Source organism: Hyperolius riggenbachi, chromosome 5 (assembly GCF_040937935.1).
Source record: "Hyperolius riggenbachi isolate aHypRig1 chromosome 5, aHypRig1.pri, whole genome shotgun sequence".
NCBI lineage: Eukaryota > Metazoa > Chordata > Amphibia > Anura > Hyperoliidae > Hyperolius > Hyperolius riggenbachi.
Window position 1 is genome coordinate 219,546,023 of NC_090650.1, and position 27,137 is coordinate 219,573,159.

General features: G+C 43.8%; 1 protein-coding gene across 3 annotated transcripts in view; it reads right to left on the bottom strand.

Moving 5' to 3' along the window:
• PTPN3 (protein tyrosine phosphatase non-receptor type 3) overlaps positions 1 to 27,137 on the bottom strand; it is a 268,618-nt gene that overhangs the window by 166,286 nt on the left and 75,195 nt on the right. For all 3 annotated transcript variants that reach the window (XM_068236673.1, XM_068236671.1, XM_068236672.1), the window contains one exon: positions 11,935 to 12,086. In XM_068236673.1, the coding sequence (XP_068092774.1) occupies positions 11,935 to 12,072 (138 nt within the window). In that variant the 5' untranslated portion in view covers positions 12,073 to 12,086. The remainder of the gene's footprint in view (positions 1 to 11,934; positions 12,087 to 27,137) is intronic.

Here is a 27,137-nt window from a genome sequence, read left to right on the forward strand (position 1 = left end):
CACTTTAAGCCTTAACTTGAACTGAGCCTGTGGTCTTCCATTTCCTCAATATGTTCTTAACTGTGGAAACAGACAGCTGACATCTCTGAGACAGCTTTCTGTATCCTTCCCCTAAACCATGATTTGTCTTCAGGTCATTTGAGAGTTGTTTTGAGACCCCCATGTTGCTATTCTTCAATGAAAATTAAAAGAGGAGGGAAACTTACAATTGACACCCTTAAATACTTTTTTTCATAATTGGATTCACCTGTGTATGTAAGTCAGTGGTCACTGAGGTTACCAAGCCAATTTGAGTTCCAATAATTAGTTCTAAAGGTTTTGGAATCAATAAAATGACAACAGTGCTCAAGTTTATGCACCTGCCTTATTTTATTTAAACAATTATTGTGCACTTTCTGTAAATCTAATAAACTTCATTTCACTTCTCAAAAATCACTGTGTGTGTCTCTAATATGGTATATATAAAGTGTTTTATCGTAAAAAATAACGATTTATACAGGAAAATCATGACGATCAACAAGGTTGCCCAAACTTTCACATCCCACTGTAATTCGCCCACTGCACTGCACCACCAAAAAAAGGCCTTCGGGGAACACCGCATTAGTCCATGACGGTCCCTGTCTGGCCAAGAGCCAAGCAGGAAGTGAGGCGCGCTTGCGGTCATTTCCTGCTTCAAAGTATGCGGAAGTGCACGGAAGCGCATTGTAAAAATACGCTTCTGCGCATGCGTGCCGAGTCATCTACTTTTTAAAAAAAAAAAACAGAGCACCATAAACTAACATGACTTCTGGGCCAACGCAGATTGCCGTGGATCCCACATAGTAACATAGTTCTGCACTAGCATTAGATTTGGAACTTCTGGCGTAGCGTACTGCAACGTGAGAAGTATGAACTTCCCCATAGGGTTTAATTAAGTTGTGGTAGCAGTGCGGCAATCTGCTGCACCGCGCCAGTGTGAAAGGGCCCTTAATCATTGGTGTTCAGTGGCAACAGAGGAGACCACTCTCAACTTGATGTTCACCCATGTACTGCATCCTGCAGTATTGATCCTCCTGTAGTGTTGAACTGGGACTATATTGAGAACTTCACATGATGGGCATGGCACATATTCTGCAGCTGTATCACTACTTTAGAAGTCAGGACTATTTAGTCACTGGAAACGATTTGTGACACAGGTGCTGAGTAAATTGGACACAGAAACATCACTATTAACACTCACCATTTTCTCATTCCCTTTGTACGCACTCTCACACATGTATACACGCTTTACACATACACTTTTCAGGTATATACATTTTGCTCAAATGCCACTATGATAGTGGCATTTTTAGCTTGAATATGTTTCTGTTTCAGGTCCCTTGCAGGTGAGCAGAATCCTCTCCTGGGTGAGGTCATGGTTTGATGCAGGGGAGTAGCACTCACAGTTCCAGTGAAGCCAAAGGCTGGGCCAGACTGGTTTCTTTCCTCCTTCCAATCTAGGTCCTTCTTCCATGCTCCCCTGGTTGCTGCATTCTGTCCGCTTCTCTAAATGCAGATTAGGGCACAACAAGTAGTACAATCCTCCCCCCAACATATGCACTGCAATTACTCCCTTTCCTGTGCATCCTGGTCTTCTATGTTGTATAAAGTCAATGATGTGGGAGGAGCCATGTGCCAGACAGAAAAGAGTAAGGGGGACTGGCTTTAAGGAAAAGGAGGTCTGATGACGCAGCAGGTAATATGCCTCCTCCACAACTTTAAATGAGCCAAATAGTAGAGGCACATAATGGGTGGAGGGTGGTTGGTGAGTATAGTAGCGGCAACTGTAGGGGGGAATACTTGTAACACCCCTCACGTGTGGAGAGGGGCGATTTTGCTGCTTGCCTGGGGTAGGGGGGGGGGGGGGGTGATAAGGACATTGATAAAATAAAATGTGTAATCAATATTAATATTAATCTTGACACAGAACCTGATTTACAGAAGAATATTGACCATCTCAATACTGAAATAGCTAAACCCTGATTTGAAACGCCCATTCAAATGGAAAAGATTTAAACAGGTCTGGCAGGACCACAATGAGGGATTGTTTTTATCCGTGGCTAATTGGAGTAAAAGACTGCAATAGTGCCCAACCACCACGATTTGGATCACCTGGAAGATTGCGAAGCCCCCCCATCAAGCAACCAAGGCATCCCCCCCAACGGTGATGTTGCCACTGAAAACTCCACTTCTAATATACACAACGATGCTATAGCTTCCAATAAATTCAACCATCATTTTCAGGGCACCACAGGAGTGGTGCAGTGCTGCCATTGTGCCTGTTTCCACCTTCTCCCAAAAGTGAAATGACTGCATCTGCTGGCGATGGCCATTGCCTCACATCCCCATGGCAACTTCATGCCTCTTCCATTGTGTATGATGCAAGTAGGCGGTAACAAGTTGAACATTGCTTACATGCCCCCTGTAGTCCTGGATACGAGGACAGCACTCACGAACCTGCCCACTGACCGCCACTTGCGTGTGATTGGACATGGGGCTATCAAGCCTCGCCGGTCACTGATCAATTGCGCTACATCCTGTTGATAACTCCCTCTCTTGACTTTCAGCACCATCCTACAGCCTGATGGACGTATTGACATAGTCCACAGCCAATCAGCTATCTTAGAGCCTGAGACACAGTACCCAGGATGGTGACAGCAACTTGCTGGGCAGCACCCCATTTGCATTTTGAATGCGGAAAACTAGGGAAATGAGCACAGTGGTGGCAAAGGTAACTGAAATCTGATTGATTTGGGATGATTTGCTTTTTTTGTAGAAGTGTGTCTACATGATCTAAAGCTTTTATATAGTTCTGTATTTCACTGTGGTGACATGATCTGTACTGTGCCTTGACAAAGGGGACCTGAAACTACTGTTGGCGATGCGGTCAGTTGTGTATTGGTAATGGAACAATAGAGAGTATACAACAATAGGGAGGAGGAGAATCACAAAGAGAAGCTTGTAGTTATGTCCCTGATCTGGAGTGGAAAAGTAGCCAGGATTATCCACATTAGGCAGTGTGATTGCAAAGTGGAGTGAAGAATTATGTACTTTTTTGATATTTTTCTATACGTGTCAATAAATATTTTTTCATAGTTCTTTTGCCTCTCTGAGATTGCATCAGTTGATATATAGTCCTTTTTTTAAAGTTACAAATAAGCATTGGTGGGTAAGGTGGATTACCCTGTAAAAGGACTTTGTTTTGATCCTTCACAATAAAAAGGACTGTACCCCAAGATATTCTTGATAAACACTTAGTAATATGCAGAGGATAGGGGATGAAACTGATCACCAATAAAGAAATGTCCTAATGAGGGAAGGAGTGTAGTTGCCTACAGTGGCTTGCAAAAGTATTCGGCCCCCTTGAAGTTTTCCACATTTTGTCACATTACTGCCACAAACCTTAATTTTATTGGAATTCCACGTGAAAGACCAATACAAAGTGGTGTACACGTGAGAAGTGGAACAAAAATCATACATGATTCCAAACATTTTTTACAAATAAATAGCTGCAAAGTGGGGTGTGCATAATTATTCAGCCCCCTGAGTCAATACTTTGTTGAACCACCTTTTGCTGCAATTACAGCTGCCAGTCTTTTAGGGTATGCCTCCACCAGCTTTGTAAATCTAGAGACTGAAATCCTTGTCCATTCTTCTTTGCAAAACAGCTCCAGCTCAGTCAGATTAGATGGACAGCGTTTGTGAACAGCAGTTTTCAGATCTTGCCACAGATTCTCGATTGGAATTCGATCTGGACTTTGACTGGGCCATTCTAACACATGGATATTGTATGTTTTGTTTTAAACCATTCCATTGTTGCCCTGGCTTTATGTTTAGGGTCATTGTCCTGCTGGAAGGTGAACCTCCACCCCAGTCTCAAGTCTTTTGCAGACTCCAAGAGGTTTTCTTCCAAGTTTGCCCTGTATTTGGCTCCATCCATCTTCCCATCAACTCGGACCAGCTTCCCTGTCCCTGCTGAAGAGATGCACCCCCCGAGCATAATGCTGCCACCACCATATTTGACAGTGAGGATGGTGTGTTCAGAGTGATGTGCAGTGTTAGTTTTCCACCACACATAGCGTTACGCATTTTGACCAAAAAATGTTATTTTGGTCTCATCTGATCAGAGCACCTTCTTCCACATGTTTGCTTTGTCCCCCACATGGCTTGTGGCAAACTGCAAACGGGACTTCTTATGCTTTTCTGTTAACAATGGCTTCCTTCTTGCCACTCTTCCATAAAGGCCAACTTTGTACAGTACATGACTAATAGTTGTCCTATGGATAGAGTCTCCCACCTGAGCTGTAGATCTCTGCAGCTTGTCCAGAGTCACCATGGGCATCTTGACTGCATTTCTAATCAGCGCTCTCCTTGTTCGGCCTGTGAGTTTAGGTGGATGGCCTTGTCTTGGTAGGTTTACAGTTGTGCCATACTCCTTCCATTTCTGAATGATTGCTTGAACAGTGCTCCGTGGGATGTTCAAGGCTTTGGAAATCTTTTTGCAGCCTAAGCCTGCTTTAAATTTTTCAATAACTTTATTCCTGACTTATCTGGTGTGTTCTTTGGGCTTCATGGTATTGTTGCTCCCAATATTCTCTTAGACAACCTCTGAGGCCGTCACAGAGCAGCTGTATTTGTACTGACATTAGATTACACACAGGTGCACTCTATTTAGTCATTAGCACTCATCAGGCAATGTCTATGGGCAACTGACTGCACTCAGACCAAAGGGGGCTGAATAATTACTCACACCCCACTTTGCAGTTATTTATTTGTAAAAAATGTTTGGAATCATGTATGATTTTCGTTCCACTTCTCACGTGTACACCACTTTGTGTTGGTCTTTCACGTGGAATTACAATAACATTAATTTATGTTTGTGGCAGTAATATGACAAAATGTGGAAAACTTCAAGGGGGCCGAATACTTTTGCAAACCACTGTATATGTGGAAAATGAGTGGGCAGTACTGAATGCCAAAGCAGAGAAGCAGTAATGGGAAAAGGACCTTCATCAAAAATGTTGTATAAACTTCATTGTTTTCCAGTTGTTTGTTTATACGAATATACAGACTGGTGCTGTTTCAGTATAGTAAGTGCATGACTGAATATAAAGCACATGTGTTCTAGGTATTATCATTGCAGGTGTCAATATAACTTGTTAGTTGTAATTGTGTTCAAAGCTGTCTCTCAAAGCCTATGTATTTTACAGACTACCATGCAAAAGTATGATGTATACTATGAGCAGCAGCAGATTACCCCAGCTTGCCAATGTAACAAACAGTTGCACGTACACAAGATTTGAGGCGCTGACTGAACGCCTGTGTGAAGGAAGTCTTTTATTAGGAGTCTTTAAGATGCCCATAGAAGGCAGGCATCTCAAATCTAGAGTTCAGAGGCAATTTCAGATACGGTTCATAAATAACAAGAACATGATTACCATTCTTTGAAAATCAATGCTCTATTAACGCACATGTTATTTTTGTACTTCAGATTCACATTCAAATTTCTTTTCCTAATTACATGGATAAGCAATTACAGCCCACATAAACACAAGGTTGGTGCATCATTTCTTTCATAAATATACCTTAGAAATGTTTTATTAGTTCAGTCTACTCTATCTAGATGTTAGTCATAGCCAGACTGCAAAGTTAGGCCTTTTCAAAAGCCCACGCAACTCCACAGTCACTGAACAAATTACTGCAAACGCATGTTGAGAGTATTTATTGTTTCAGAGTCATTATGCCCACATTCATCATGCCCCATATAGATTTATCTTTTAAACATTATCTTGTAAGACTTCCAACTGAAAGGCTTACATCACATCTCCAAATCAATTAGTGCTGCATGTAAACTTTACAAAGATTTACTAAATCATAAAAATATATGCTGGACTACACACAATGAAGCTCCCGACAAGACAAAGGCTACAAATACTTCCTCAGTCCCCAGTGAGTAATAAAATAGGGGTTGCCAATTTAACTTTCATCTGATGTTATTTTTCTTACCTACTTTTTTTGTACTTTGCAAAATGTTGTTTGTAGATAACATGAGAAAATATTTCCATTTGCTCATCTTATCATCTGTCCAACTCCTCCCTTCCTGTGGAGTAGGGGTGTCAAACTCTCACCCACAGACCAAATTTGGCCCAAACAGTAACTTTTTTTTGTCCCATGAGGGTAAATGTGAATTTGTACTGCAGCTGGTCCAGGGCCCCACTTGTGTCCTGATGCAGCGGGGCCCCTGCCCCCCTCGTCTTGTGCTCCCCCATCCCCAGTATATGCAGAGTAGTGGCACAGCAGTAGTTGTGGTTGTCTCACCTCCTCAGGGCTCCAACAATGTCCATCCATCCACTATAGCGGGAGCACCCTCTCCTACCTGGTCCTCCTACTGTACGTTGCATGATTACATGCATCATGAGGAGAATAAGATTGGCAGAAAGCGGGCATCTGCTGTAGAGCAAGGATGGACATTGTTGGAGCCCGGAGGAGGTGAAACAAGCAAGACTACTGCTGCGGCACTACTCTGAATATACAGGGACCAGCGGCACACAGGACGGGGGTGGGGGACGGGGGTACACTAGACCGCCAGGGATGCTATATTGAGAAAAGAAGAAAAGAAGCACTAGACCACCAGGGAAGCCATATGGTGGAGGGAGGGGTGCAACTAGACACAAGAGGACTTTATAGAGGAAGGAGTTCTGCACTCACTGGAAAAGATTCATCAGAGCTCCTCCTGACTACTTACTATAGGGGCAGGAGATTGGACAGTTCTCAGACAGATTATCCGTAATCCAGCCAAACTGTTACGATCGCTTCTGCAGCGTTTACTGCTGGCTGCAGTGGTATTGCAACCCAAGCAGTTCTGATGTCATTACATGCATTTGCTTGCATAGTTTGGTTTGCACTTAAACTAGTTGCTGATTCCATCTGCAGTCGCTCTGAAGTTAATGACAGTTTAATGTGCTTTTGTGTAAACAAACATTGTCTGCTGCAATGGAGTGGCAATCCCTTTCCTGCTGGCTGCATATCATTGTCTGCCTTTTCCTGCTGTCAGCCTGTTATTAATTACCATTCACTTGTGTGGCAATCTGCAGGTCTGCTCCCATTGGATGACCTCAGTATAAAGAACTGCTTCCTGCAATGCTTCATGGGCTACCATAGTCTCAGATTCTGTCTGTTACTCTGCTCGTGCCCCACCTCGTTCCTAGTCCGTGTGGACTGCGCTGACTCCTGCGAAGGGGTCAGCGAGTCCTCCTAGTTCTGCTCTTGTTCTAGAAGTTGTTACTCTGCTTGTCTTGTGTCATATATTGGTTCATCGCCAATATATACGCATACTTGCACGTTTTTGTTATTTTCCTTGTATTCGTGTTACGTTGATACATCAGTGTCGCTGATATATACGTACACGAACTGTTTATATCCTGTGTTCAGTTAGCCAGCCTTCCAGCACGTTTTGGTAGTTTGCGCGTATCGTGATCACCCGTGCTGAGTTAGTATCCTGCTCCTGGTTCTGTTTGTGGATTGCGTTCATCTCTGCGAAGAGATAGCGAATCCTTCTGAGTCCTGTTCCCTGTATTGCTCCAGTTCTAGTCAGTGTTCCTGCTTATGTTATATATCGGTTCATTGTCGATATATACATATGTTAGTCAGACGTTACAAATAGTTTCATTGATAGCTGTAATTGTAATACGCTAGGAAAACATACTTATTGTATATTTGTCTGTGTTACATTCATCTATCTTGATCTCCCTATTTCCTGACTACCCTGCCCTGTCTTTGTGAGGCACGCCATCGCTGCAACGCATTGGCTGCCTCATTCCAGTTTGTCTTGTTGTGGACGCTTGCTGTCACTAAGTAGTGGCTAGTTAAGCAAGCGTTCATTCTGTCAACCTGTCCTGATCTCCTCAGTCCTGGTTTATGCGCTCAGCGCTACTTTGCGCTGAGACGTTATCACGAAAGTATTGTTTGTGGCTGTTCGGATATGCACCGGCTCTGTGCACCACAATCTCCTATTGGAGTCAGTCCTCTCCTCCACTAAACTGGGGATATCCTGATTCCTTGTGCTGGTGTGTGTACCTCCTTCACGTCAGCTTATGTGTTGCATGCTGACTGTGGAGAATACACCTCCAAGCGTAACACAAACTACATCTGAAATTTACATCTCATTTTTTTTTATCCATTTAAATATATGCCCTAGGAATATCAATGTGTGATACGGGAGAATGACTGATTTTTATATAAAAAACTATAGCAAGCAGCTGAGGTGGGAGTATTACAACAGAGGATATAGGAAGGAGGTCGGCTTCTTAAGTATAAGACAGGAAGCGAGTTACATGATAATAAAGTGTAGCTGTGCATGTCTCTATGACTGGAGTCATGACTAGAAGCACAGAGAACATGCATAATGTGTAAGCCATTAAACCATTTGTGAGGGCTGTTCCCTGTGCTACAACTGGAATAGCCTGCCTGGATGGCTTTTAGAGTGACTCCAGGAGATTCAATTTCTGGCATGTACATTAAACCTGCACTAAAACAGACTGCTATGGGGATGTGGTGAGTTACCAATTATTGACATGGAGTACTAGAACAGAACAGCTGACCTTTGTTGCTGTCAGAGTGGAGTGTTGTTGGAACAGATACAACCTATGAAGGATAGGTTGCTCAAACTTGGGGTACAACAACATATTAACCCTGTCCAATCCATTTTCTTGATGACCCACATCCCCAAGCGCTTACCAGTATGTGTTTGGGGGGGAGGGGGGTAGCGGACATGGGTGATTGAGAGAATGCTGTTGCAAAGAAATCCTTCCGGGTCTTTACTTTTCCGCACTAGAGTGCGAGGCGACCTGGCATCAGCAAGGGAAGGTGAGCCAGGCACCAGCTCATGCGCTTTAGTACTATTCGCACTGCATTGCACGCACACTTTTGTGATAGTGCTCTGCTGTTTTTTTTAATGAGTAACCTATCCTGTTAGCTTTGAGCAAACCGCATGTCATTAAAATAGGATGTATAACATGACACTCAATTTAAACTCCTGAGGTCAAATGATAATTGACAATTATACAATGTTCAGGGTTCATATGCCTAGCTACCTTTACCAATCAAAAACATTTATGTCACCTTGAAGACATCATGTCTGCAGATGATGAATACAATCTTTGTCTAGCAGTGGAATACATCTGTTTTTTCCCTGACTATTCAAGTTGGTCCTGGACTAAATATGTTATGTATTTCAGATTACATGGTGTGTCCCCCGTGCCTCAGAATCACAAGATATTTACACAACAGACTAATGTAGTCAAGTACAACTTAAATATGTCATATCAGTTTTATTCCCACAAAGGATTTTCATATAAAACTTAGCTAAAAAATTAGACTATATTTAGCCATTTTATCCATTGCACTAAATTATAATAGCAGCTTAAAAGAGATTGTAAAATGCTAATCTTTGAAAGGTGACCTTGCCGACTATAAGGAAAAAAAAATTTCTGCATGTTTATGGAGCCATTTGTAAAATGAATTTAGCTTTATTAGAAGGCAAATATTTCTTAACCATATTGTAATGAAGGGCAGTCATATTCTACCTTTTACTGTGCCTGATTTTGTAAAGGTTTAAAGGGATACTGTAGGGGGTCGGGGAAAAGGAGTTTAACTTACCCGGGGCTTCTAATGGTCCCCCACAGACATCGTGTGCCCGCACAGCCACTCACCGATACTCCGGCCCCGCCTCTGGTTCACTTCTGGAATTTTAGACTTTAAAGTCTGAAAACCACTGTGCCTGCGTTGCCGTGTCCTCGATCCTGCTGATGTCACCAGGAGCATACTGCGCAGGCACAGACCATACTGGGCATGCGCAGTACACTCCTGGTGACATCAGAGGGAGTGATGACATGGCAAAATACCCCCCCCCCCCCCCCCCCCCGGTATTCCTTTAAAGTAAAGCCTTACACTGCTCATGCCAACACAAGTCATATAAACTAAAACGAATCTTTCTCCTTCATCGGAAAAATCTTCTTTATCAGGTGTTATCACATTCCAAGGCTAGAATCATTTTTAATTCTGTCTTTTGCAGATTCTATGACATCATTTGAAATATGCCAGTGCTTTCTGAATGGCTGCTGTAAGTCCTACCCAACTCTCTGAAATGCTACCCTAATCCTGCATCACTTAGCAACTGATACACAAGAATCCAGCCCGATCAAGTTTAGGAAAAGTCACTGAAAGGCTATTGGCTTTGTTCACGGAAACGATAAAGCTCATTTAACAGACAAAACTTAATGCCTGCCTCTCAAAAGAACTGTCATTAAAATGAAAGGGGTCATCCTGTAACAGACTGTGGAAGAATAACTCTTCCAGGTACCTATTGAAGGTGCTGCTCACTAATCCGCTTTGTGCCTGTATAAAAAAAAAGAGCGACATGAGCATAATAATAACTAACTGGTGAGCATTAAGCTACATCTTCCAGCTTCTTTTGTTTGAAAACATGAATGGCTACTGAACTATAACCATTGTAAAATACAGTTTTTTTGGCGCTACACAATGTAAGCCACAACTCTTGCAGTAGATATATCTGTGCTTTAACATGTGTAAGACAGCACATAACTTCTCTCCTTACAGAATAATGAGTAAGTGCCAATAGAATAAGTCAGAGATGGAAAAGGCCTGAGCAATGTTCCTCAAGATGAATCTGACAAAGGAAGAGTAAGCCTTTTTTCCATTAAGGGTAATGCTGCAATCATTATGCTGCAATCTACGTAGCCTTACTACCCAAACTACAGTGCTCATCTTGAAAACACATTGGTATGGACAGGGTGAAATTTAAACCTTGGGAACCTATAGGCACAGATGTTCTGGCACCCTAATTGCTGCTCACCACTGAACCCACAAATCCTGACATGAACACGAGTTCCCAAGTTTGCCTGCCAAGCTGCACCATAAGTGTGCTAGCTGCTCCCTAACCAGCCCAGTCACCACCTCTCCCACACTTTCCCATGCCCAACCCGCTGGCACTTACTATCCTGGAGCTGCACTGAAATGAATGCCTCAGAACATACAGAGCTAGGAGGGAGGGCTTGATGGGACCACCATCAGAATCTCTATGCCACCTCGGTGGTGACCAGCCTGGCTCAGTGCATGAGAAGCTGCATAGGTGGGCTGGATGGGCAGTACTATACAGCCTACCCATTGAGCTCTGTATGCTCGAAGGGGCAGTGATATTAGCATGGCTCCAGGAGAGGTTCACAAACTTGTGACAGATACTTCTCAGCACACTTGTGTCTCTAGACTTGTGCCTAGTGCTAAATCGGGACCTGTGCAGATAGCTATACCAGATATTTATTTTTTTGTACTTCCTTGTACAGACAAACTTAATAAATTAAATAAAAAGGGCCAAAATGTAAAAAGTGCAAAATAATATACTGAAGATAGAGCATTACAGTAGAGCTAGTGTAAAAAAAAAAAACAATGACAAGCACTTCAAAATTCTTTAACTATTGGATGAAAGAAAAAAAAAAGGATTTGGTGTGATTAAAACAGCTGGAGACTTTTCATAACTTCATAGCATTATAGGGTAAACTCATGGAGAAAATTGCAAAACGACAACCTGTAGTATTTTATTGTTAAGTATAAGTTAAGCATTGATAAAATATACATGGAACAAGCTCTAGGCTCCAACTCAGCTGAAGCGGGAGCTAGAGGAAAGTGGAAACATACATGACACATGACTAACCAAATGTTCTATCATTTACGTCTGCTAAATGAATACATCATGCCTACAAGTATACTGAAGAACTGGACACTGCTGTGGTAGCCCTTAGTCATCACCTAGGGTCTACCTGAATCATTATGTTGTAACCTGCTAGCTAACGGTTACACTGCTTTACATACGCTATATATGCAAAGTCCTGGAAAACTTACATTAACTCTGAAGCCTTGCTGAGAGCCATCCAAGAAGCGGATGTTACAAAGTACCTCAGACCTATTTTTCTCCTTCGGAAGTTCAGTGACTCGAATATTGTTTATCCTTCCACCCAAAGCACGTAGCCGGGAGTTCATAACGAACACGGCTCCTAAAAGTGCAAATAAAAAAAAAATGTAAAGATGAGCAAATAGCAGGACAGCTAGATTTAATGGTAAATCTCACACAGATTAGTTAGCAAATACTGTACAAGTGAATAGTTACCCAAATGCTTTGAAGAAATCTGCACAAACATATACTAAGGATATACAGCTACTCATTTAACCATCTTGGCTCTCCTAACCATTCACAAAATGAACAGAAAAAAAAAAAAAGGCCGATATGGCCATTACACACAAAGTATGAAGCTTTTACTAATGGTAAATATGTTCTCCAAGTATTAGTATTTAGTATTTTTAGGGAAAGCAGCATTGGATTTCCAATAAAAATACAACACACAGAAAGTCAGTATTCAGGCGAAAGAAATTTATTTATAGTATTTATAAAGTGCCAACATATTACGCAGCGTTGGACATTAGTCAAGGTTACAGACAATACTCTGGGGTGACATACAGCAAAATGACAATACAGGAACACATGCAAACCAAGTGACGTAGCACAGTATGTGTACAAGGTAATGCTTAGTCAGTCAATGGATGGGAGCATGGAGATAAAGCAAGTTGAGTTCACTCAAGAGTTCAATCAGATCCACAGGATGGGTGTACAGTAATGGAGGTGCTTGAACAGGTAGGAGACATAAGGAGGAGGACCCTGCCCGAAGGCTTATAATCTAGAGGGAGAGGTAGGGACACGAAAAGTAGGGTTTACAGCTCCAGTGGGGGGAGTGAAAAGGTAAGTTTTGAGGGCCTTCTTCAAGATGTTGGCGAAGGCAAGGAGGGAGAAGGAGGGGGAAATCCTAATGGGGGGGAGGTAGAGAGTTCCATAGTGTTGAAGCACCTCTTGAGAAGTACTGGAGGCGTGCATGGGATTGGGTGATGCAGGGGGCAGTCAGGCGAAGTTCATTGGAGGAGCGGGGTGAGTGGCTAGGTTTGTACCTCTGAGTAAGATCGGAAATGTAAGTTGGGCAGGTTTTGTGGACAGATTTGTAGAGCAGACACAGTACCTTGAATCCGATTCTGGACTGGACGGGAAGCCAGTGGAGGGATTCACAGAGGTGAGCCGTTGTGGTGTAGCAATAGGAGGAGTGGATAAATCTGGCTGCCACATTAATGATGGACTGCAGCGGGGCAATTCGGGTCATAGGGAGACCAGACAGAAGGGCATTGCAGTGGTCAAAACGGGAAATTATGAGGGCTGGATGAGTTTGGTGGTGACAGAGGTCAGGAAAGGGTGGATCTTGCAGATGTTATGGAGGTCGAAATTGCATGACTTTGTGAGGTTTTGGATGTGGGCTGTGAAGGAGAGTGCTGACACACCAGGGTGACACCCAGACAGCGGGCTTGAGAGGTACGGCGAATGGTAGTGTGGTTAACAGTGAAATTCACATCTGGGAGAGTCAAGGATGGCTGGGGTGGGAACATCATAAATTCCGTTTTGCCAGGTTTAGTTTCAGGAACCTAGTGGATATCCAGGAGGAGATGGCGGATAGGCAGGAGGAGACCTTGTCCATGGTAGTGGTGGATAGGTCAGGGGTGTGGAGTTAGATCTGGATGTCATCTGCATACAGATGATAGTTAAAACCCATGCAGGTGATAACCTTGCCAATGGAGGATGTGTATAGGAAAAGGGATATCCCTTTTCCTCAGCAACACCAGCCTAGTATACTAGGCATTGACAGGATAAAAAGTGGCCATACACATATATTGCCATCAGATGTGGCAAACAGATCAATCTGATTCTGATCAGAGAGGGACTAAATCCTAAACACATTGCACATAGCTTTTCAATAGATTTCAGCATGAAATCTATAAAAAATATATTGAACTGGAGCGCTGCACACTGCCACTCCTGCCCCAGCTCTGATCGATCAAGTATTTCTAACTGATAATATATAATATATCAATTGCGCTCCCCTCCTTTCCCTCTTCCCTCTATATCCAGGCTTGCTGCAACTCAAATTGATGCTACATGTACATCCCTTTAGACTCAAAAATTGCTAGTAGAGTGCGCTACCCCTTTAAAATTAATTAATGAAATTAGTCCCAAAACGTTCCTACTGAAAAAAAGTCCTTATAATCGGTCAAACAGGATCCGATGTCCAGATGCTCCAAAGGGCTTGATCATTCAATGCAGGACTCCACACATGCAAAAGAAAGAGACAGAGAAGACCATAGTGTGATCTGTCTATAAAATAGTTACGTAGGGACCATCACCTTATGGGACCCGATGCATGCAATTTCTACTGTGGGGTCAACTCTGTCACCACAGGTGGTAGCCAACAATTGGCACGCTCACCTTATTAAGAGGCTGCCCAGCCCTACAGACAGCAACCACGCTTGTGTAATTATCCGGCTTCTTTCCACAGATGTAGATAAGTTCAATCTCGGCCAAAACAACAAAAGATTATAATGCAATCAAGCTTTCAAAACCAGGAGGTCTCACTCCAATCCACCTCTATCTAACTACTGCTCATCCTTTGCTGTCGCTGCCCACACTCACAGACAGCTGTCCAGGCTTTATGGGTGTGCAGTTTTAGCCACAACGTATACAGACAGTATCCTCCTTCAACTTGCAAACAGGATTCTGATACAGATCTAGGGCTAAGAAGCTTCTGATAGTGTAAAACCATTGGTTTATTCAATAAAATCAAGGAATCATACTCACAAACATCAAGTAAAATGCGCATGTAATGTTTAAAATATCAGGGGATGTCTCCTCCTGCTGCTGGTCGCTTCCCTTCCTGGCTCCGCCCTACACGTTACGTCATACGACTCATCAGGGGATATTCAATAGCCCCTGATGAGTCGTATGACGTAACACGTAAGGACTTTTTTTCAGTAGGAACGTTTTGGGACTAATTTCATTAATTAATTTTAAAGGGGTAGCGCACTCTACTAGCAAATTTTATTTCTAACTGATAGATAACCTGATTGATTTTCAGTCTAAATTGATCAAAATTACTATCAATATAGCATGCTGCTCTATACATTCCCAGGTGATTGAATCTGATGGTAATCGACAGAGAAAATCAATGTATTCATGGCCTGCTTACAAAAGTAATTTAAAGTGGATCCGAGATCAACTTTTACTCATTGCATAATTGTGTTCCTTTCCTATAGTTTATAGGGCATTCCTCAAGCCAAATACTTTTTTGTTTTAACCACTTTACCCCCACGCGTACGCATTTCTCCGTCCCTTTTTCCATCCTTTCACCCCCAGGGACGGAGAAATGCGTACTTTCCGTGCTCCCGCCGCTGCCCGCGCTCCCGCTCGCTCTAGCGCACACTCCCGCTAGTAAACACGCCGCCGGCCGCTCGCCCGGAGATCAATGAACGGGGAAATCCATTCCCGTTCGTTGATCTAAGCCCCGCAATGATCCGCTGCTTATCCAATAAGCAGCGCGATCATTGTGAAAAAAAAAAACGTTCTCAGCCTCCTAGTCCTTCCTGCAAGCATCCGGTAAGGACGCTTGCAGGTCGCTTTAAACAAAAAGTTACTGTTGCCATCTTGTGGCCAAATAGTAAAACTACACCCTAAAGCATTTTTCACATACAAATAAATGAGTTTTACACTAAAAATTAACTCCTTACGTCCCACACTCCCCAATTTTTTTTTTTTTTTGTAATTAAAAAAAAAAATTACAATGAAAAAAAAATACATAAATAGTTACCTTAGGGACTGAACTTTTTAAATATTTATGTCAAGAGGGTATAACACTCCATCCAGAGGAAAGCCCAGCAGAGGTTATACTATCTCCGTCAATTGAAGAAGTTTGGCATGTCCCCGAAACTTCTGACCAGCTTCTACTCTGCCACAATTGTATCTGTCCTCTGCTCTTCCATCCTAGTCTGGTATGCAAGCTCCTCCGCCAGCGACAGACACAAGTTACAGAGAGTCATCAGATCAGCGGAGAGAATCATAGGAAATTCACTACCCGCTCTGGACCTCCTCTACCACTCAAGACTGAGCTCCAGAGCTTTGAGGATTGTAAAGGACCCCTCACACCCTGGCAACCATTTTTTCAGCCAGGTTCCTTTAGGCCGGAGGTACCGGTCATCTACACCAGGACCACTAGACACAGAAACAGCTTCTTCCCCTCAGCTGTAAACTCACTAAACTCTCTCCATGCACTCCACACTACAACGTGACCATGTTTTGCCGCCACACATATCCCTCACTCACCTGAGTGCTGTATAACTATGCAAAAATTTGAATGTTGTTTGCTTGGATGTTTTCTCTGTATGTAATGTCTGATATAGTGTCGATCCTTTCTGATGTATTCTGTGTACCCTATCCTACCTGTATCCTGTACGTGCCAAGACCAATTCCGGGCACGACCCAGTTGTGCTTGGCGAAAATAAAGATTCTTCTGATTCTGAACACTGTTACTTTATAAACTATGGGCTTGTAATTAGGGATGGACGCAAAACTGAAAAAAAAAGCACCATTATTTCAAATTAAAATATTGGCGCCAAACATTGTGATAGGGACGTAATTTAAATGGTTATATAACCGGGACAGAAGGGCAAATAAATTTCATGGGTTTTAATTACAGTAGCATGCATTATTTAAAAACTATAAAGGCCAAAAACTGAAAAATAATACATTTTTTCCCACATTTTTTCCTATTTTCCCATTAAAACACATTTAGAATAAAATAATTCTTGGCATAATGTCCCACCTAAAGAAAGCCTAATTGGTGGCGAAAAAAAACAAGATATAGTTCATTTCATTGTGATAAGTAATAATAAAGTTATAGACGAATGAATGGAAGGAGCGCTGAAAGGTGAAAATTGCTCTGGTGGTCAAGGGTAAAACCCCTCAGTTGTGAAGTGGTTAATACTCTAATTCCCTATAAACTAAATAAGCCCCACCCACAGTTTTCAGAGAGCATTGGCAGTAGCAAGGGCTCATGGGAGCTCAGTCTGGGCAGGAGGAGGGGGAGGTATTGCTAGCCAGAGATTTCAGAGGCAGAGGGGAGGAGGGGGGATTAGGTTTTTTTTCAGTCTGAGTGCTGATGGTGCAGATAAGCCTGCCTCTGTGTAATGTTTACAAACAACATGGCTGCTGTCATTGTATCACAGGAAGAAATAATCATATTCTATTAAAGCAGTATGCAGACCGATTTGCTGTTTAAACCATCTAAACAGTACATAAGATATATAGACAAGTTACTTGTTATAGTTAGGTTTTTCATCTCGGATCCGCTTTAAGCCTTGTGGATCTACTGCTTGTGATACATTGCTCAGCCGTCAACATCTTAAAAATGTATTGTTGACAAGCTTTTTTCCTCAAAAAAAAAGACATTGTCCTCAATTCACTAAGCTTATCCCCTGTCTGAGCTGCTTGTGTTTGTTGTTGAGAGACTAGTCAAAATGAGGCTGTCTGTTACCATATGTGAACAAACATCTTAATCTCCCTGGCGGTTTGTTAAAATCCGCCAGGGGGCAGCAAATACCTTTTTTTTTATTTTTTTTTTCATGTAGCGAGACAATGTCTCGCTACATGATAGCCACTGCTGAGCGGCATCCCCCCAGCCCCTCCGATCGCCTTCGGCGAACGGAGATCAAGAGATCCCGTTCAAAGAACGGGATCTCTTGGAGGGCTTCCCCGTCGCCATGGTGACGGGGAGGGATGACATCACCGACGTCATCGACGTCAAAGGGGAATCCGATCCACCCCACAGCGCTGCCTGGCACTGATTGGCCAGGCAGCGCACGGGGTCTGGGGGGGCATGGGCGGCTGCAGCGACGGGTATAGCGGCGGATCGGTGGGTAGCGGCGGCGATCGGAGGTTACACGCAGCTAGCAAAGTGCTAGCTGCGTGTAACAAAAAAAAATTATGCAAATCGGCCCAGCGGGGCCTGAGCGGTGCCTCCCGGCTGCATAGCCCGAGCTCAGCTCGGGCTTACCGCCAGGGAGGTTACAGAGAATCTGTACTCTAAAATTCTTACAATGAAAAGCATACCATTCTATTCATTATGTTCTCCTGGGCCCCTCTTTGCTGTTTCTGCCACTCCCTGCTGCAATCCTGACTTTTAATTGCCAGTTTTAGGCAATGTTTACAAACAAAAAACATGGCTGCCAGCCAGCATGTGATAGGCTGAGAGAAGCTCAGTCTATACAGAGCCTGGAGGAGGCATGGAGAGGGTGTGTATAACTTCTACCCATCACAGCAGAGCAGCACATAGCCCGAGCTCAGCTGCATAGCCCGAGCTCAGCTCGGGCTTACCGCCAGAGAGGTTACAGAGAATCTGTATTTTAAAATTCTTACAATGAAAAGCATACCATTCTATTCATTATGTTCTCCTGGGCCCCTCTTTGCTGTTTCTGCCACTCCCTGCTGCAATCCTGGCTTGTAATTGCCAGTTTTAGGCAATGTTTACAAACAAAAAACATGGCTGCCAGCCAGCATGTGATAGGCTGAGAGAAGCTCAGTCTATACAGAGCCTGGAGGAGGCATGGAGAGGGTGTGTATAACTTCTACCCATCACAGCAGAGCAGCACATTCCGTCTGAGCTGACAAAGGGCTTGATTCACTAACCGGCGCTAAGTCGGTTAGTGAGTCTTAAGAGGTAGTGGGCGCAAAACACGGAGTTAGGTGCGACGAAAACAGTGCATCGGGTGCCCTTGAAGCGGCGCATTCATGCGTCGCTTTGTACGCATACAATGCGCCATTTTCTGCGCACCGGGTGCGACGTTTACAGGGCAGCGGGTGCAACCTTATCGTCGCACCCCGCATTATAACCGGCGCACCACGCTGTGTGCGCACTGAGCGGGGCTACGCGCTATGTAGCTGTGCGTGGCTGTTAGTGTGCGCAAAGCTACTTATGGGGCACTAAGTGGCTTTTCACACCGGCACTAACTTAGCGCCGGTTAGTGAATCAAGTCCATAGCTGACAAAGGAAAAAAGATTAGATTATATAACAGATAATACAGCCACTGTGCAACTAGGAAAGGCTGCAGTAAGACAGACCACATTAGAACAGGTATAGGAAGTTATAGGATAAAATAAATAAGGATACAAATTTTGTTACAGAGTCTCTTTAAAGTAAATCTGAAGCGATATGGTGGCTGCCATATTAATATTCTTTTAAACAATGCCAGTTGCCTAGAAGTCCCGCCGATCACTTTGGCTGTAGTGGTGTCTGAATCACACACCTGAAACCAAAATGCAGCTAATATCTGACTTTAGTCAGAAACATATGATCTGCGTGCTTTTTCAGGAACTAGGACTAAACATATGAGGAAGAATATCAGCAGGACAGCCAGGCAATCTGCATAGTTTAAGAGGAGGTAAATATGTCAGCCTCCATATCCCTCACACTTCAGGTGTACTTTAAAGAACAACGGTTCAAGAAGGAAAGTGTAGTACATACCGGCACTATCTGTCTATTTGAATGGTGGGGGATAATGGGGTGCGAGTAAGAAGGTGAGCCTTCCCTCCTTTCTCCTCAGTCAGCATGCTCATGATCAATATGTTAAGATCAACGTTAAAGGGGCACTATGGAGAAAAATTTTAAAATTTAAAAAATATGTGCAAGCATAGACAAATAAGAAGTACATTTTTTCCAGAGTAAAATGAGCCATACATTACTTTTCTCCTATGTTGCTGTCACTTACAGTAGGTAGTAGAAATCTGACAGAAGTGACAGGTTTTGGCCTAGTAATTAAATATCAGAAGTAATTTATGGCTCATTTTACTCTGGAAAAAAGTACTTCTTATTTGTATATGTTTGCACATATTTTAAATTTTACAATTGTTTGCCATAGTGCCCCTTTAAATTGTCGAGAAGCAAACATTCGGCACTGCTGCCACTTTGTCTTTAATGCAACTTGCTTAACAAATGACATATGGCAGGATACTGTCACAGCATACATAGGTCCCACTGTTGACATGACTTGTCCTGGGCTGGGCACTGAACGTGGGTCTGACGGCCGTTTCACACGCGATATGCTTCTTCCCTTCCCTCCTGAGCACGGTACAAGTCATGTCTTACAAGTTTGTGCAACAGCAGGACCTATGTTTGCTGTGACAGTATCCTGCCATATGTAATTTGTTAGGCAATTTGCATTAAAGACAGTGCCAGCAGTGCCGAATGTTTGCTTCTCAACAATTTAACATACTTTACAGGACAACTATAACAAGATGGATATGGAGGCTGCCATATTTATTTCCTTTTAATCAATACCAATTGCCTGGCAGTCCTGCTGCCTCCAATACTTTCAGCCATAGACCCTGAACAAGCATGCAGCAGATCGGGCGTTTCTGACATTATTGTCAGATCTGACAAGATTAGCTGCATGCTCGTTTCTGGTGTTACTGCAGCCAAATTGATCAGCAGGACTGCAAAGCAACTGGTATTGTTTAAAAGGAAATAAATATGGCAGCCTCCATAACACACATTACAGTTGTCCTTTAAGGCAGGTAAGTCCATACATGTCACTGTAAGTTGATTTTACTAGAAATTCAATGACAAAAAAAAACACAGCAGTTACCTGCCAACATTTCAGAAGCTTATTAAAGATTGTGGTGTCAGAATTATTTTAATCATTGAAAATATCAGTCCTAGGTTATTATACACCGTATCCATGATGTATAGTTTTGTTTTGTTTTTTGTTTTGACAATATACACATTGTAAGTATAGATCATAAAATTAACTGTCACCTGAGACTTAAACAAGGAATCAATGACTGGCCATGTAGCGTTCATTTAATAAGGTAACAAAGGTAGCACGTTTTCATAAAACTGAACGTGCCACTGGACTAAATAATCTCGTGTCTGAATGGCAAGTTCTTAAAATCTCAGGAACAGAAAAAACTAATGCATGTGTGCCAGGGTGTGGGTGACTGACATGCAACATCACCTCACCCCCTCAGAGGTTATTCCTGGCACAGCAGATGTTGGAAAATGGGTCATAACTGTGCATGCATGAACACAGAACTCCTGATATGTGTTGTGTTGTAATATCTTTTTTTTTATGCAGTACAGTAAAAGGACCCAAACATTGTTTTACTGAATTCCCACAATAGCTGTCAGCTTTGGTGATAACATCCATTCCAGCTCCAGCATACAATTATATAATCGAGCATTCGCCATGGCTAATCACATGGGGGCAAGGCAGGAGGGGCTGTTTCCGGGGTGGACGCACACACTCACATCATAGAGCGGACCACTTAGAAATTATTATTATAGATTTCATCATCTATGCTGCCATACAAAGGAAAAAACAAACAAACATAGGTGCATCATACAAAAGTGGAAAACGACCTAAATGTAACAGTGACATAGACAATGTTTAACAATATATATAGCAATTACAATAAACAATGGGATAGACTCTTTCCCTTATAAAAGCCCAACAACTCTCAACCCCCCCCCCCCCCCCATCCAAAAAACAAACAAAACAAAAAAAACAATATTGCTGTCCTCAAAATTTGTAATATGTGTGGGTCTCCCACACAAATTGGAGTCATAGTGGTAGTCTATCCTGCATTTGGTGTTCGCTTACCTGAATTTGTCACAGATAGCATTAGTTTACAGTTTATGTTGAGCATGCCCAGGGCTCCCTGGAGCTGTCCGTCCTTAAAGTGAACCTCCGGACTAAAAGTCTACTCAGCAGAACTGAAAAGGCTTGGCGTTTCTTTAACAGTTTCACAGCATCAGAACTTTGTTTTTCTTACCAAAGCATCATTTTTAGCTGCATTTTAGCTATGTTCCACCCATCAAAAAAAAAAGCCCGGGCTTTTTTTCCCTGATGCTGTGCAGAGCATGATGGGATTTCCTATGTTGTTGTTCACGTTGCCTAGCAACTGGGAGAGGTACTCAGGACACAGGATAGTTGGAACTGTGTCTCATGCTCCCTGTCACCTCCTTTCAACCAAAAAGATGGCTGCCATCATGAAATCAAACATTTGCCTGTTCTTTTAAAACAGTGTGGCTAAGAGAATATATTACCTATCTATTTAAATTAACATAACTAATGTAACTTAATGACAGTATGTTTGTTTAGGCCTCTTGCACACTGCAAGTGATTCCGATTCCGATTCCGCTTTTTAATCAGTTTTTACATCCGATTCAGATTCCGATTTGCAGTGTGCAGGGAGCAAACTGCAAATCGGAATCTGAATCGGATGTAAAAACTGATTAAAAAGCGAAATCTGAATCACTTGCAGTGTTCAAGAGGCCTTAGGCTGCAGTTCCTCTTTAAGACTAGTTGATTACCGTACTCTTCAAAGAAAGAGTTTCCTAAATGCTTTACTAACACCAAGCACCCTACATAGCTCACAAATATTTCACATGTATCAGTCTAATCTAGTTACTTCCGGAGACTTGCAAAAGATTGGAAATCTCCCCCCCCCTTTCAGGTTGTGTTTAACCCCGGAAAAAAACCTTCTGCACTGAATGAAGAGTTGCAAACAGACTTTGTTACAGCCCAATAAATGCAAATCAGCCCATTTCAAAAATATTTAGCTGTCTGCATCTGCTGGCATAAGAAAAGCAAATCCACCTATTTCATAAATACTGTACCTATTATAAATCAGCATGTGCATTGTTACACAAATATCTGTTGGGTACCAAATGCCAAACTTCAGTCATTTGTGCACTTCAGAAAATTAGCTCAATGATCCTTATTTTCACTGACAGGAATTCAGTATGCTATGTTCACACTGCCAGACCTCTTCCTAAAGCAGACAGCAGTGAAGCAATGGACATTTATAACAGACCTAAGCTTTCTTTTGGGCCTAGTCACACATCTGTCTTCACCTTGTTTGGGTTTGACTATTGCATTTCCTGCATGTTTTTTTTCATAAAGTGGATGTGTTACCATTGATCTCATAGGATGGCCCACAGTCATACCCAGGTGCAGGAGACACTGCCACAGAGTTTCCTAATGGTACAGCATATCATACCCAGGTGCAGGAGATGCTGCCACAGAGTTTCCTAATGGTACAGCATGTACATGCTATGTGAAGTGTGAACCAAGCCTAAGAAAGGGTAGTGTTGTATCTATCAACATCACCACATAGACATACAATATACTGAGGGATCCATTCATAAAGCAGAAATAGAGAGCCGTATAGATTGAGAGACTTCTCCTAGTAACCTTTAAAATGCTTTATATGTCCATAAGAAAGATAAACTTTAATAGGATGTCCCTGCCGTGGTTACTTCTCATGATGCTTTGGTAACCTCATCTTCTTTTCTCATCTCCCTTCTTCACTTCTTTATATACTGAATGATTACATACACATCAATACACTACATAGGCATAAATACACACTCATGCACATACGTACAAACACCTAGAGGTATACAGTACACAATGATCACACTGACCATTCAACATCACACCAAAAATGATCTCTATATGTACAATAAACTCAAAATGATGTTGAAGCGCTAAGAAGACTACAATATGAGGAAGAGTAAGCTCCATTGCACAACAGTTTCTGTGGCATGTTTCTGCAACATTTTGCCAAAGGTAGAGATTCTTCAGGACCTGCTGCTGAGACATGTCAAAGCAACCTTTAGCTGGCAGAATCACTAATTAACAACACATCCCAACAACAACGCGAATCTGTCCTATCATAAAAACTGAAAACAATTCTTACCATCCTAAAACACTTAAAAACATTGGTGATAAAGCTATGAAAGGTGTCCACTAGCATTATCTGGCTCTGATAGATTATTGGAAATTTAATGGAATCTGCCTAAAATATACTGCCTCTTCTTAATCCATCGATACATTGTCATCTGTTTTAAAGTATGGTAGGTAGGGACTGTTTCTGCAGGGGTGGAAACTCTTGCTTGGATTGTCACTGAGTGATGAATAGTGTTGATCGAACACCAAAATGTTCGGGTTCGGTTCGGTCGAACGTCGCCCCGATATTCGGCATGTTCGGGCCGAATTCCGAACCCAATGCAAGTCAATGGGGACCCGATTATTTCTGCTTTGCAGGCCAGAAAAATCATAAAAAAATGAGGGAAACTTCTGCAAAATGGCTTGGGAATAGTGTGTGTGTGTGTGTGGGGAGGGGGCAAATGAGATCCTGGAAAGCTGTCGTAGTACTACCAATGGGACCGGCAACGCTAACCCGCAGCACACAGGATGGAAGAGGAGGTGCAGGAGGAGAAGGCCACGCTTTGAGGCACAACCCAGGTCTTGCGTGAGGCCAAATTGGATACTGAAAGCAATGCCTGGCTTAGCGTTGCCGATGCCATTTTCAGGAATATTTCAATTTTATTATATTTTTTAAAGCATGGCGACAAAGTGCATTGCTTTAAGCATGCAATTTGTCCTCACGCCAGGCCTGGTTTGTGTCTCAAAGCGTGGCCTTGCTCTCCTGTGCCCGCTCTGCCATCCTGTGTGCTGGCTAAGCAAGCAAACAGGATAGAAGAGGAGGTACTACAGGAGAGCAAGGCCACGCTTTGTGACACAACCCAGGCCTGGCATGGCGACAAAATGCATGCGTAAAGCAAAGCATTTTGTCGCCATGCAGTGATAAATATAATAGAATGAGATATTCCTTAAAAAGGGAGCGGCAACGCTAACCCAGCACACAGGATGGAAGAGGAGGTACTACAGGAGAGCAAGGCCACGCTTTGTGACACAACCCAGGCCTGGCATGGCGACAAAATGCAGGCGTAACTGAAGAGCTGCTGCAACTTGGAGAGTACGGCCGAAGCAGCATTGGACTTTCGGAAATGTTTGGCCACTTGCCGCACCTTCAGCAGAAGATCCGCCACGTTTGGGTATGTCCTCAGGAACCACTGAACAACTAGGTTCAGAACGTGGGCCAGGCAAGGGATGTGTCTCAGCTTTGCCAACTGTAAAGCATGAATGAGACTGCTCCCATTATCACACACAACCATGCCTGGTACCAGGTGCAGCGGTGCCAGCCACAACTGGGTCTGTTCCTTGATTGCCTTCCAAATTTCTGCACCTGTGTGCTGCTTATCGCCAATGCAGATCAGCTTCAGTAAGGCTTGAGGCTTGCTGACGCATGGCAACAGCTGTGCTGCACCGCTTCCACGCTCCTGTTGCTGGGTTAGCGATGCCAGATGAGGTATCGCAGGGAAGCAGGTCCGGCGTTGGCAACACCTGTGCCGTAACGGGTGAGGAGTCGCTGCCAGGCTCCACAAGGTTCTCCCAGTGCGCCGTAAGGGAGATGTACCAACCCTGGCAAAACGCACTCATCCAGGTGTCAGTGGTGAGGTGTACCTTGCAGGCAATGGCATTTTTCAGGCTTCGGGTGATTTTGCCGACCACTAGATCATGTAATGCTGGCACTGGACAAAGCAGACGGTCAGTGCGGCAGCACAGAAGGACCATGGCAACTCACTGATAGTACCACAGTTTGATAGTGCTGCCCAAAAATTATATGCATCCGTGGACCCGGGCAGTGGGAACGCAGATTTTAGTACCTAAACACACGATACAACATGTTTTCCGGGGTCTGAGGCACATACAGATGGTCCCGATCATCATCATCATCATCATAGAACTCTTCTCCTGACCCCCCCCCCCACCACCACCTCTGCCACCCCAACATCCCCAGACACAGACCCCTCATCGTCCTCAACATTAACTTGGGATGCTGGCCTGAGCCCAACCTCCTCCTCCACATCAGGCCCCATCATCTCCTCAATGGCAGCCCTGAATAATCGCACCCTGGCACCGGACCGAGGTACACAACGCTCTCGTCCGGGGAGGGCTGCTGCTGATCACTGGCGGCTGGAGTAGATGTTATAACTTGCGTGGGGCGTTGGCTGTTGCTGTTATTGGGAGTGCTGCTCACAGCGGAGGTCTGTGAGGAACTCATGGTGGGCTCATATGTGTGCGGTGGAGTACAGCTCATCAGAACAACCTCTGCGCACCTGGTGATCCCACTTGGCGGCACTGAAAGTGAGTGTTTTTTTAATAAACAATATGCAGTAAAAGTCACTGAAAATACGTGTGGATTGGTGGTAGCCAAGTGATCCCACTTGGCGGCACTGAAGGTGCTTTTTTAATTAACAATATGCAGCAAAAGTCACAGAATATATGTGTGGATTGGTGGTACGCAAGTGATCCCACTTGGCGGCACTGAAGGTGTTTTTTTAATAAACAATACTCAGCAAAAGTCATTGAATATACATGTGGATCGGTGGTATGCAAGTGATCCCACTTGGCAGCACTGAACGTGTTTTTTTTAATAAACAATACTTAGTAAAAGTCACTGAATATATTTGTGGATTGGTGGTACGCAAGTGATCCCACTTGGCGGGACACTGAAAGTGTTTTTTTAATAAACAATACTCAGCAAAAGTCACTGAAAATACGTGTGGATTGGTGGTACGCAAGTGATCCCACTTGGCGGCACTGAAAGTGTTTTTTTAATAAACAATATACTACAAAAGTCACTGAAAATGAAAATACGTGTGGATTTTTAACAGCCCTGTGGGTGCTGCAGCTGCTGTCAGTGGTGAGGCTAGAGCCCTGTGGCTGGCCTGGCTGGCAGTGAGGCCCTGTGGGTGCTGCTGTCAGCGGTGAGGCTGGGGCCCTGTGGCTGGCCTGGCTGGCAGTGAGGCCCTGTGGCTGCTGCTGTCAGCGGTGAGGCTGGGGCCCTGAGGCTGGCCTGGCTAGCAGTGAGGCCCTGTGGGGGCTGCTGTCAGCGGTGAGGCTGGGGCCCTGTGGCTGGCCTGGCTGGCAGTGAGGCCCTGTGGGTGCTACTGTCAGCGGTGAGGCTGGGGCCCTGTGGCTGGCCTGGCTGGCAGTGAGGCCCTGTGGCTGCTGCTGTCAGCGGTGAGGCTGGGGCCCTGAGGCTGGCCTGGCTAGCAGTGAGGCTCTGTGGGTGCTGCTGTCAGCGGTGAGGCTGGAGGCTGGGGCCCTGTGGCTGGCACTGGCAGACAGTACGCTATGCTAAACTCCCTACCTACCCAAAGCTAAACCCCAAAGCAAATGGCGCCGATCACACGCGTTCGGGTATTTATGCACCCGAACACGTGACCCGCTCAGCCAATCACAGCACGAGACGCGCGTTCGACCGAACGTACGGC